The following is a 12,894-nucleotide window of genomic DNA, read 5'->3' as shown; positions in this document are numbered from 1 at the left end:
CAGCGGATTCACACCATTTTCCTCGACGCCGTCTCTGTGAGCCACTAGGTGTCACTGTCTTGCATGTTCGGAGGGCAATTAACAGGTGCCACCCACCAAATGCAGCAAACAAAACCAGCCACTGTTCACTCACCAGCTAACACTCTTTACAAAGCATAGTCCTACAGTTACTTAGCAGCATACTGTAGTTTGAAAATAAGTTGTTTTGATATGAAATCTTGTTACCAAGGAAAATACAGTAGGGCAGCATCAACGCCCACCACATCAGTATAGCTAATTTACCCTAAGGCTACATAAGACTGTCATTACAGTGTTGCTGCCTCTTGGCTGTTGCTCTAGCCCGGTAAACCAGCCCGCCACGTGAACTCACATTTCATTTGGTTCTGCGAGACGGTCTGGCCCCGACTCTTCACCCAGTCTTTAGCAGGGGCGGGCGTAGTTGCCTTGACAGACAACTCCTTCAGCCAATCAGCGTCGGTACTCCTGTACTTGTTTAATTGTTGTTATTGAGTCTATTTCTGCAATAACTGCACTTTATGGCTGTTTAAACTAGACAAACGCTGACATTAGGCAAGGAGGCGGCCATTATTGTTTTGTTAGTGCAGTGCTAGTAGTGTTCCTGATTGGCCAACTTGCGCTGTCAATCACAGCGCAGTCGCTGATTGACTTTTCCGCTCTGTAGCTTCTGCTAAACCCCCCGACTGGCTTCGGGGCCAGACCGTCACGCAGAACCAAATGAAATATGAGTTCACGTGACGGGCTGGTTTACCAGGCTACTGTTGCTCTACAATGAAAATGAATTAAGAATTCAAATTTTGTGTGTGGTTTTTTTTTACCACCTGAACGCATGAAGTGTAGCCGCTTGCCTAGACAGAGGGCTATGATTATAGACAGAGGGCTATGATGTACCTATTCAGTTGTGGAATATTGAAGACAAAGGGCAGATGCAGGACACCATGTCTTTGTCTTACCATGATAATAACAGTATTAGAAAGAACTTTTGTCAGAATCAATTATAGCGCTTTTCATTGTCTTTCCCCAGAGCATGTGGGAGGGCTATAAAAGCAATAAGAGGGGGATAACCGAGAAATGAAGCTGGTCTCGTGACAGAGAATGCAATATTACACTCTGGCAATACATGACTTGAAGCCCTTCTGTGACAGAGAAATAACAAAGTCTCTGTGAGAAGATCACATGATAAAGAACAGAGTCTCTGTAAGAAGATCACATGACAAGTGGCAGAATGGTATTTAAATAGCATGCCTGTAATTCCAAATGAAGATCAATATCGTGTTCCTTGCCGTTGTATCATGAGTTGTGTCATTGTGCAAATGAGAGTAAAGATGCTTTGTAAGTAACAGTGTTGGAGATGTGATGTGCTCACTTTTGTTTTTTCAAAGACTGGTTTTGAATAATCATTTGCCCTTTCAAAATTGGGTCTGTTATTAACCTTGTCTTTTCTTGTTATTGTTATGTTATTTAAGAGAGATAGATTTATTTGAGAGAGAGAGAGAGAGAGAGAGAGAGAGAGAGAGAGAGAGAGAGAGAGAGAGAGATTTATTTGAGAGAGAGAGAGAGAGAGAGAGAGAGAGAGATTTGAGAGGGAGATATTTATTTGAAAGAGAGAGAGAGAGAGCGATTTATTTGAGAGAGAGAGAGAGAGAGAGAGAGAGAGAGAGAGAGAGAGATTTGAGAGAGAGAGAGAGATTTGAGATAGAGATATTAATTTGAGAGAGAGAGAGGGGGGGGCAGCGTATTTTCATGTAATATTTCTCCTCTGTAGATGGGCTGTGTACAAATTCCCTTCTGGTTTGAACAGCCCAGTCGGGACTCACGCACTCAGCACACTTCTGGTCTGACCAAGGGGCAACACAGATGGAACTATATGTAATAAATTGTGCATGCATGCGTATGTGTGTGTGTGTGTGTCTGTGTGTGTGTGTGTGTGTGTGTGTGTGTATGCGCGTGTGTGCGTATGTGTGTGTGTGTGTGTGTGTGTGTGTGTGTGTGTGTGTGTGTATGCGCGTGTGTGCGTATGTGTGTGTGTGCGTATGTGTGTGTGTGTGTGTGTGTGTGTGTGTGTGTGTGAGTGTGTCTGTGTGTGTGTGTGTATGCGCGTGTGTGCGTATGTGTGTGTGTGTGTGTGTGTGTGTGTGTGTGCGTGTGTGAGTGAGTGAGTGAGAGAGAGAGTGAGTGTGCGTGCGTTTGTGTAGCTGCATGTGCTGACCTGCCCAAAGCCCATGGGCTGTTGTTGTTGGGGCTGGAATGCAGGGGTGATCTTCTGTGGCCGGTTGAGGAGGGGAGTGGAGTGGTGAAGCTGCCGCCCAAGAACACCTCGACCTTTGAACTGGCATGAAGACTCCAAGACTGGGGGGGAGGAGACGATGAGGAGGGAGGTAGAGGGAGAGACACAGACACAGACAGAGAAAGATGACAAGTTAATACATGCAGACAAAAGGCCTTTTTCACAGCAGCCACGTTGTCTGTAAAAGGCAGGGTAAACACAGGTGCAAGCAAAACGTTAACGAGGGTTTCCCAACTTCCAATCCATTTAGGTGTTCCAGTGCTGGGGGGCCTCATTAATGTTTTGGTTGCACCTGTGTTTACCCTGCCTTTTCGACGCAAAATGGCGGGTGTGAAAAAGGCCTATTTAGGATCCCATTATCAATTTCACAGTGTGAACGACAAGTGGGGGCGGGGGGAAACAGATGCGACTGGAGCTTGGATATAAACCACGACTGTGGCTTTATCGGAATGACAGATTTGAGGCAGGAGGCTTTGCGGGCTTGTCAGTGATTTCAAACGTGTGTGTTCAGATCCTGGTCTTCAAAACACACTGGCATCTGTCCTCTGAACATGATCTCCATGTTTAAAAATAGATCGGGGAAGGGGGGTGGGTGCGGGGGGTAGCATAAGCTTGTTCATAGTGGGGGTCAGACTATCATCTATAAATACCCCCCGGTAGCACTAGAATAGCAGGCTGTGCCCTTTTATGTGGGGGGTTTTAGTTGTGAGGGGACGGGGGATGCCTTTGATGACATGAAAGGTGATATGAGACCGTGCCGTTTTCCCTGAGGATTTACAGTTAACCCTCAACTTTAGATGACCTATAAAAAGGGGGGCTCGTAAATGAACGCCGTCTATGAAACGAGAGACGGGTGACGTCCCACTGACCACAGCTGCGATAAAGCCTACTGTACATATAGCATGCCTGACTCTCATTTAACACCTGAACAACATTCATATAACATTGATTCTTTAATGACAGCCAGAACATTCATTGTGACCTCTGGTTTGCCCACACGTGTTTTGGAATATTTCATTCAGGACATTAAATGTTTCAGGGGCCATTGTGCATGCTTTATGTAGCTTGATAAAGTGCACGCTCACACAGATACAGAGGGGCTAAGAAGGGGGCTCTCAAGAGTGGCAGCTGGAGTCAAGAGCAAAAGGAATTGACAGCAAACAAATATCCACTGCAGAAGATCAGAGCAGATACGTCAGGGCAGGTCGCCCATAATCACCTGTGAGAACCTCTGTGGCCTACTAAGACGGCGTAATCCCAGGCCATGGGACCTGTGGAGCAGACAGCAGCAGTGGTGACTGGATCTCGGAGCTACCATTGACCCACTAATACACTTTGCTAGCACCCTGAGCAGACAGCGACATCAGAGTGTAGGGCTGGGTATCGCCACTGACTTCCCGATACGATACGATTCTGATACACAAGGTCCCAAGTCGATACGATTTCCGATACGATACGATTCGATATCGATATTTTAGTTACAATACCAGTTTTGCTTTGATAATAGAAGAGATTCTCAAATAACTAATGCTGTAAATTGTACAAGGAACCCTCTAACCTGGTGCATTATTAAAAAGTATTAATATTTACATTAAGAATTGACCATAAAGCAAGCAGTTACATCATGTCATTCTTTGTTATTTAAACATGACCAACATAGTCATTCAACATCTTATCTTTCTTCACAGTCTTCTGTCTCTTTCTTTAAAGTCTTCTGTGAGAAGCCAAACAAATTTAGATTTCCACTATACAACAGAATCATTGAACAGCAGCATGTTGTAAACAGTGTTTCATAAAGTATAAATGCTTTGTAAATCAAATTACCGTAAATCAAATTAAATACAGCTCATGAACATTTCCAGTTCACAAACATTATAGTGCAAACATATTTGAGGTCTGTACATCTGGCTCATGGTGCATGCACAATGCACATGTAGCCTACAGTATTTATGTTTTTGTTTCAAGTACAAACATAAATAAACGTCAACTTGAAACTATGTTTTAACTACCACACACAGCCTATAATATTATAGGCTATGTTTATTAAAAAAAAAAAAAAATTGTAAAATGCATTTTAAAAGATCGATACTGGGATTTATGTATCAATACTTGTTCCTTCACATGAATATCGATTCAATATCGATATATCGATTTTTTTAACCCAGCCCTATCAGAGTGCACTTATTAAGTTGAGGAATGAGGTTGTAAAGCAGCATCTAATACTTACTGCCATTTTCACTTTCAGTAGTTCCATCATTTCTCTCTGATCTCTCTTTTTTTTTTCTCCAGATTTTCTCCCCAGTCGTACTTGGCCAATTCCACCTGCTATTTCCCGGTGGTTGCTCCACCCCCCTCTGCCGATCTGGGGAGAGTTGTAGACTAGCACATGCTTCCTCCGACACATGTGCAGTCAGTCGCCAGCCCGCTTCTTTTCACCCGGACAGTGAGGAGTTTCACTGGCACGACGTAGCGCGTGGGAGGATCACGCTATTCGCCCCAGTTCTCCTCCCCGCCGAACAGGCGCCTCGACCGACCAGAGGAGGCACTAGTGCAGCAACCAGGACAGGACACATACCTTAATCCGGCTTCCCACTAAGCAGACACTGTCTGTAGGAAGGTACGGCCAAGCCGGAAGTACCGCAGCCGGGAATTGAACCCCGGTCTCCACGGTGGTAGGCGAGTGCTTTTACCTCTACACCACCCCGAAGCCTGACCAAGCCGGAGGTAAAAAACGGGAGGTCGAACCTGCGACCTTCGTGTTGGTAGGCAGGGAATCTACCGCTGCACTAACCCAGACGCCCTTCAATCTGACCTCTAGACTCTATAGAATCGCTCAGTTACACTTTTCATGGTTTTCAGGTTTGACCATTAGGTCAATTCTACGTCAGACCTATGTCAGATCAAATACATGTGCGGTGTGTCAGATGTCGTATGTGCAGTCTTTTTACCTGTGTTGCCCAGTGTTTCGATGACAACAGGATTGTTGTTGTTGTTCTGCACCCTCATCGGAGGCACCACCATCGTACGCACGCTCGGCTTGCTGGGCTCGGTCTCCGGGGCGACGCACGCCACGCGCGGCTGGCGGTTCTGGTTGCTGCCTGCGATGTAGCGACGCTCTGCGAAGGGACTGTTGCTACGGCCAGAGGAGTCCGAGGGAGGCGAGCCGTCCACCGTGTCACAACCGCTCTCCTGTTCATCGTCCGACATACTGCGAGAGAGCAGACCAATCAGAGAGGTGGCGACAAGACACATCTTTTGCTCCTGTTTGATAGCTCTTGCCAAATCCTCTGTATTATATATTATTATATATACAGTATCATTCTTCTAAACCCCACAAACATTTTGTGGGGATCAAGTTCTGATAGCGAAACAAGTCATTTAATGACTTGTTTCGCTATCAGAACTTGATCCATTTGGTCCGATAACATTTGGAAAGTCTAGAAGAGCCACACGATTGAATTATTTCATCCCCATTGAAGTTAGCAGACGGCTAACTGGAACTTAGCTGGCTCGGCCGGGCAAGTGACTGGCCAATCAACATGCCAACTTTAAACTTTTACTGGCCACGGGCCAGCGGGCCATTGGTTCTGTTGAACCCTGCCCCGCTATACTGTGCAATACAGAGAGAGTTATGTAGTGCTGATAGGCTTAAGAGCAGCAGCATTGTGAGAACTCGTTTGGCAAGGGCTCGAATGTAACAGACGTTCCTTTATATACTGTATGTTAATTAAAAGTTAGCGTTAACTGTAGCCGTACCTGTTTGGGCGTTTGCAGGGTGAGGTGCTGGACTGGGCCGAGGCTGAAGAGCTGGTGCTCAGCGTGCTGTCTGGACTGCTGAGGGAACACACCCTCTCCATACTGACCGTGCTCTGACAGGCCTCACAATCAGCACTGCCCTTACACCTGCATAGGCGGGCAGAGAACAGAGGGACCCTATTAGACAGAGTCACTTACAATTTAAAAACCAAGTTAACAATACTATAGAAGACCAGTGATACTCAACTTGCGGCCCGCGATAGGGTGCCAAGTGGCCCCCTGGCCATTTTCTAATTCACAATGAAAACTATAAAGTTCGACTGAGCTCCAGCTAAATTCTCAAATATCGCCACCTGCTCACCACCCAGTTACTTATATGTACTAACTAACTTAACTTATCCTATCCTGTGTGCACAAAATTGTCAGACTAAACTCCGGCTGACACCCCAAATACCTACACTCCGCTACAGAAACAATTTATATGATTAATGTTTGTTTATTAACTGGCCCCCCGTCATTTTGCAAAAGTGGCCTCCGGGGCAAAGCAAGTTGAGTATCCCTGCTATAGACCCTTTTCACAGGGGCCATTTTGTGTGGAAAAGGCAGAATAAACACAGGTGCAAGCAAAACACTAATGAGGGTTTCCAAATTCCAATCATGGAAGTTTGAAACCCTCATTAGTGTTTAGCTTGCACAAAATGGCCCCCGTGAGAAGGGTCTATTAGGAGGGATCTGATGATGGTACTCACTCTGCAATCGAGTGTCCTTGTGTGCTCTCCTCCTCATCGCTGCTGATGCTGATGACACTGACGGTTGGGCTGGCTAGGTCAGAGATCACCATGGCCTGCCGCTGCTCCTGCGATGCCGAGAGCTCCACCTTGCAGCAGTTCTCCTCCTCCTCGTCCTCCTCCACCCGCTCTGCTCCGTGATCCTGTGCGTCGATATGCCCCTCCTCTGGGCATCTGGCATCCACCTCCTCCACATTCCTTGCCGTATCGGCCATCTTTGGGGACTGACAGACTGAATTCTGGATGTTTGTGTTGTGGAAGAAGTTGCTGCCCCTACAGAGAGGAAAGTGTCGCATTCAGCAAGGGAAAATGTGTGTGTGTGTGTGTGTGTGTGTGTGTGTGTGTGTGTGTGTGTGTGTGTGTGTGTGTGTGTGTGTGTGTGTGTGTGTGTGTGTGTGTGTGTGTGTGTGTGTGTGTGTGTGTGTGTGTGTGTGTGTGTGTGTGTGTGTGTGTGTGTGTGTGTGTGTGTGTGTGTGTGTGTGTGTGTGTGTGTGTGTGTGTGTGTGTGTGTGTGTGTGTGTGTGCGCGCGTGCATGTTTTTTAGTGTCACATTGCACAAACAGCCCATATACCATACCTGTTGATAGACGGCTTGGTTGGCTTGTTGGCAGCAGGCTGTGGCCACACCACATGTGCAATGCCTATGCTGATTGGCTGGTGGGCGGACATGGTCATTTGGTTGGTTAAGAGTGGCTGAGGATGGGCCATCATGGAGCTGTAATGGTTACCATGGGGACGCACTTTCCTGCATTAAGAAGACAGGAAATTGCAAATTGAGCCAAAGAGCTTGAGCGCCATTAGTGACAAAATGGTCGCAGGGACCTGACTCAGACCATGCATGACTCATTTATCATTAATATTCAGGGCAGCAAGCGTGCTGTATCAGAGCAGTTCAGCCATTCCCAATGGTGTGCATAGCAACCAACACTAATTGTGCACTCCAGACAACTCGGAGGTCGGAATTTCCCTGTTGAAATTTCTGATTTCCGACCTCCAAGCGTTTAACACTGTTGTGTGATGTCAGATAACTGATTCTCTGTGAAGTCGGGGTAGATCCCCCCCCCCCCCCCCCCCAGTTTACAAGTAGGAACTCCCACTTTGAGTGGCGTTCCAGTGTACTTTTGCTAGTAGGAGGTTGGAAAATCCTGAGTTCCGAGTTGTCTGGCACGAAGCATAATAATGCATTCCTCTCTCGTCTCAACCTGAAAGCACATACTGAGAACATCTGCGAAAATGTATCAAACGGTAACACACTGACAGAGGCACGCAAATGGCTTACCCCCAGTCGCCCAGTCTCTGTGGGCCTGCCACAGTGTCAGATGCCAGCGTGGTTGGTGGTGGCGGCACCTGCTGCCAGGTAGGCACCAAGATCTGCTGGGCACGGTTTGACCAGGTCTGTTGAAGGGCAGAAGACCCATGCAGTCATCTACGGTACTTATGACTACACATCTACCATCAAAAGGTTTCGAGCTTCTACAAATAGCCGTCTACTAATACTAATATTTGCTTATTTCATTCACGAAATTCAGGGCTGATTACTTCCTAATCAGGCCATCATTCCTATGCTTCCTTACCTGTGTGATGACTCCAGGTCTCATCTGCAGGGGCTGGATTGGGGGTGCTTGGGTGACCAGAGGCATAGCCATCTCCATTCGAACGGAGTAGCCTGCTGGTTTAGCTCCATTGTTGGGGATTCCTGCAGGGACAAGAGGACAGAGAAACATATTTAACCTAGAGATGACCATCCATATGAGGAGACAAATAAAAGTGAGATCTGTATATTAGTCTGCAGCTATAAGGAATAATGAACAAGTCAAATATACATTCACATGGGTGCAGACTTTTGTCTCCTACCTTGCATGCTTGGGGGACACAGAATGAGCGCCTGCTGAAACGAATCGTTGCACCCAAACTGACCACCTCCTGCCTGCAGTGGTATCCCAGGGTGCATCACTGATGTGGCCGATGGAGCTAACCCCTAAGAAAGGAAACGCGGTTATTAAAAAGCCTGACTCGACTCCCATCAGGTATACATGAATGATCAATAGCAATAGCATTAAAGAGCCAGTAGGTGGCGACATGTGTATCAGGAGCAGGCTGTGTTTCAGCCACACAGCAACGGGGATAAACAAAGAACAGTCAAGCATGTGCCTCTGCCCGTGGATCACATTTTGCTACTCATGCTGCTCTCGTGCCTAGTTATAATCACATTGATTGAATAAGGAGAACTAGGCCTATATTGTTCTGGCCTGCTCCACTTCCAGTATGTGGCCCTGCCCACACACACACACATGATAGTCAACACAAAGCACCCTTTCAGAGGCTAAATGCAGTCCATAATACTGAAAAGCCAGGACATGTTTCCTGCTAAGTCCTGCTGAACAAGAAAGGTATAAGGTTCCACCGAAATTGCTCCATGGAAACACAAAACATCGCTGGCAAGTTTGACATAATAATGCAAGGCGTGTGTGAGTGTGACCACACATTCTTTCATCCGTTTTTCCAGAGTGCTAAGTCTGAATAGGAATGACAAGACCTATTTATATCAGCCTATTTCTGTACTTGTGATGCATGAGCCAGGGATGCAAACTCATGGAGGGTGAAAAAGGTGACAGGTACCCAGGGCAGAATGAGAAGCTAATCAGAAATCATTCAGTGACCTATTTTGGGATAAATAAATAAAAAGTTGACTGTCACCTAGTTTGCATCCCTGTCATCATGATACATGACGCACCTTCACTATGATCACGATTGGTTGTCTTGCATACCAAATGTGTCATCTTCTTGATGCCATACTTTGTGAGATGGTTTTGAGCAAAGATGTCTTAAAATGACAACAGATCCGATGCAAAAGAAGGGTCAGGCTGCTTTCCTCCCCCTCAGCAACAACAAGACTCATTTTTCACCGTTGCCATGACCTCACCAACATGACGTAATCTGGTTGCCATGACAGCAGATCGAAGAAGACGCAACAAGGTGGGCAAGTTGGAATACACAAAAGCAGTGCATGTAAGGTAATTGTCTGCGTCTCCATAGTTTCTCCAGGAGCAGATGAACAGAACAATACATCCCATGTCAATCAATTCTAATGTCGTACCATCTGTGATTCTTCCATCTGAAAAATCACCGCTAAAATGTTTATTTCTTGATTGTAGCAGCAACAGGAGTAGTCTAATGCAGAAGTTCTCAAATGTTTTTCAGCCAAGGACCCCTTACAAGATAGAAAATATACCCGGGGACCCCCTCATTCTGATTTGTGATTTTGGGCTAAGCTTAATTGTTTCCACGGTAACGTGCTTGACTTTTAAATTGATAGGTTTGTTAGATTAGAATGTAATCCATGAACCATTTTAGATTTAAAGCATACAATATTTTCGTTGAACTATGAAGCTTTTGCAAAAAAATATATAGCCTATATATTTTTTTATTTTCCTGAAAACTTTTCGCGGACCCCCTTGCAAAGTGCCACAGACCCCTGGGGGTCCCTGGACCCCCATTTGAGAACCACTGGTCTAATGCAGTTGTTTGCAAAGTGGGTTAGTTTCACTGTCATCATTTCATTCGGAAGAAATTACCACAATAAGGGACTGTATGATGAGGACTGTTCTCATCATAGGTTTCACAGACCCTCTGTCCTTCTGTTGCCTCCCCACCTACAGTATAGAAAGTTAGATAATTCTCTACCATATCACAAGTAACAACAAAACTCTCCTCCGATGCAATCTTATCAAATGGAGGTCCATAGTCTAATGCATATTTGGAGTCCTTGGTTAAAAAAAAAACTGTTTTTGGAGGCCCTGATCAAATTAACACAGTGTACAAAATGCATTGAAGCCTCCATTGCAAATTAATGGGAGGTCATAATGCGGACATAGCAGCAAGTGCTTACTTGTGTGTGGACAGCGGCCATCTTGCTGAAGGGGTGGTTGAGCGGGGCAGCAGCGGCCGTGGTCACGGGTCTGATGAACGGACCCTTATTCCGGCTGACGGGCTCATATGCGTTGGGACGGGTCCGGCACACATCCATGATGTGGAAACATGACTTCACACTGAAGAACGACAAGAAGGGAAACGTTCAAAGTTGGGTTCAAAGTCTTGAAATAGAGAGGCAAAGTGAACGTCACTTCCTGCTTCAGCACTGTACCAGAGATTTTCTTCTGCAATTTGTTTTCCCAAAAGACATTTCGTAAAATGCTTATAAAAATAGTTTTACTTGGTCAAACCAAACGGTTCAGCTATATTTAGAAACGGGAGAGACCATAGAACATTTCACTCGGACCAAGACTTAAAAAAACAACATTGAAAAAATATTTTCTTTAAACCCGCATTTTTCACGTTTTGTTCCGAGTGAAATGTTATGCGGTCTCTCCTGTTTCTAAATATATCTGAACCGTTTGGTTTGAACAAGTAAAACTGTTTTTAAAAGCGTTTTACGAAATGTCTATGGGAAAATAAATGGCGGATGAAAATCTCTGGTACAGTGCTGAAGCAGGAACTGACGTTCCACTTTGGCTCTCTATAGCGACATGTGTTATGAAGCGAGGCACGTCGGGACTCACTTGTTGCTGTGGGGGAAGTCGAGCAGGTGTTGCATTGTCACAAAGGGGTGGCCGAGAGCTTCGGCAGGGGCGATCCTCTTCTCCGCATCGATCAACAACATCTTCTTCAGCAGGCTCACAAACTCCCGCCGGTCTGCCTTCTCCGCTAACGAGTCACTACCTTCCAGATTCATCACCAAATTCACCTGGAAGAGCAAAGATTTGAGTTCAAATTACATATTTCATAAAACTTTTTTTTTTATAGAATTACATATTAAAACAAAGTGTAAAATGAGAAATGTCCTCACATTATGCTGCATGTTTGAATACACCAAGGGTCTTACAATTTTACAAAAGTGGAATATTTGCAATATTTACCAAAACAAATCAAATGTGATTCCAAAGAATAACGAATCATAATTGAGGATGACTTCACAAGAATCTCCCTCTTTTCTGAATGACAACAGTGCAGACGTTTACAAGCAGTCATAGTTGCCTGGGAATTTCCAGCTGTGGATTTCAACAGAGAATATGAAACTGAACCTTGACTTTTCAACATTAGTTTAGTGCCTGTACTGTACAGTACCTCAACAGAAGCGAGATTAGTGTTTTTCTCTCCCCTTAATAAGATCTGTACACTCTATCTAGGTGTGCCTCCTCTGACGAAGGTCTAGTGCCCGACATCGCCCACACCATCTGATGTTGCACTTCCTCTCTTGAGCCCTGTGAGCACATTGTGATCTGAGCAGCTGAAGGCGGCGTGTACTTCCTGTTCTGCAAACGTACGTGCGCTATATCATCCAAACAGCTGAAGATGTACTTCCTCGCTTCCTTTGATTTCATCCCCGTCTCCGTCTCGTGCTCATCCGTCGACTGTGGGGAGACAAAGAGACAAACAATTAAGCATTCGATTAAATAAAGGCAGCTGCAGGGTATGACTTTAATCATATATTCCTAGAAATAACTCCAAGCTTCCCCGAAAATTGAAGAGGGAGGGGGGGGGGCATTCACAGATTAAGATTCAAAATAGGGGTGGACATTTTCAATTACTTACACAGCTCATTTTCCGAGAATGTATCTCCTGTGCTAATTAAATTCTCCCTATGAGCATATATTCACATTACAAGAAATGTAATAGCAGAGCCCAGAGCTGACACGCATCAGGTAAGAGATAATTATGTGAAACGGGGACTGTCAGTTTGACTTTTTTATGAATGGATCTTTGATAAGGCTTTATCTAACAAAAGGTTAGGCCGTGGCTACACTGATCCGTCAAAAAATCTACAGAATTATAAAACGGATAGATGTATGTCCATTGCATGTACAAGTAACCTGCCTGTACAGCAGGTGGCAGTAAGCACCTTGAAGGTGTCAGCGACCCGCATATAAACCGAGAGAAGAAAGCTGGAGTTAGCTAGCTGTTAGCTCTGTGCGCTACGTTACATATGTGGCAATAAAACGCCACTGAATGACCAGTTTGATGTAACGGTCGGCCAGTTCGAGTCGT

At 45.4% G+C, this 12,894-nt stretch overlaps 1 protein-coding gene across 5 annotated transcripts in view; it reads right to left on the bottom strand.

Moving 5' to 3' along the window:
- The window catches only part of hipk3b (homeodomain interacting protein kinase 3b), a 63,323-nt gene that overhangs the window by 712 nt on the left and 49,717 nt on the right, over positions 1–12,894 (bottom strand). Inside the window, exons 5-17 of one of the 5 annotated variants that reach the window (XM_083651104.1) lie at positions 12,174–12,260; positions 11,409–11,593; positions 10,739–10,898; positions 8,704–8,827; positions 8,424–8,545; positions 8,129–8,244; positions 7,427–7,594; positions 6,811–7,122; positions 6,062–6,208; positions 5,254–5,513; positions 3,525–3,576; positions 2,228–2,367; positions 428–483 (exon numbers count right to left, since the gene is read on the bottom strand). In XM_083651104.1, the coding sequence (XP_083507230.1) occupies positions 461–483; positions 2,228–2,367; positions 3,525–3,576; positions 5,254–5,513; positions 6,062–6,208; positions 6,811–7,122; positions 7,427–7,594; positions 8,129–8,244; positions 8,424–8,545; positions 8,704–8,827; positions 10,739–10,898; positions 11,409–11,593; positions 12,174–12,260 (1,896 nt within the window). In that variant the 3' untranslated portion in view covers positions 428–460. Of the gene's footprint in view, positions 1–427; positions 484–2,227; positions 2,368–3,524; positions 3,577–5,253; positions 5,514–6,061; positions 6,209–6,810; positions 7,123–7,426; positions 7,595–8,128; positions 8,245–8,423; positions 8,546–8,703; positions 8,828–10,738; positions 10,899–11,408; positions 11,594–12,173; positions 12,261–12,894 lie in introns of those variants that run through there. The other 4 variants (XM_083651101.1, XM_083651105.1, XM_083651102.1 and 1 more) reach the window with 4 other exon arrangements.

The sequence above is a fragment of the Poromitra crassiceps genome (assembly GCF_964638095.1).
Source record: "Poromitra crassiceps genome assembly, chromosome: 14".
Classification (NCBI taxonomy): Eukaryota; Metazoa; Chordata; class Actinopteri; order Beryciformes; family Melamphaidae; genus Poromitra; species Poromitra crassiceps.
This window is presented reverse-complemented; position numbering and strand designations above follow the sequence as displayed.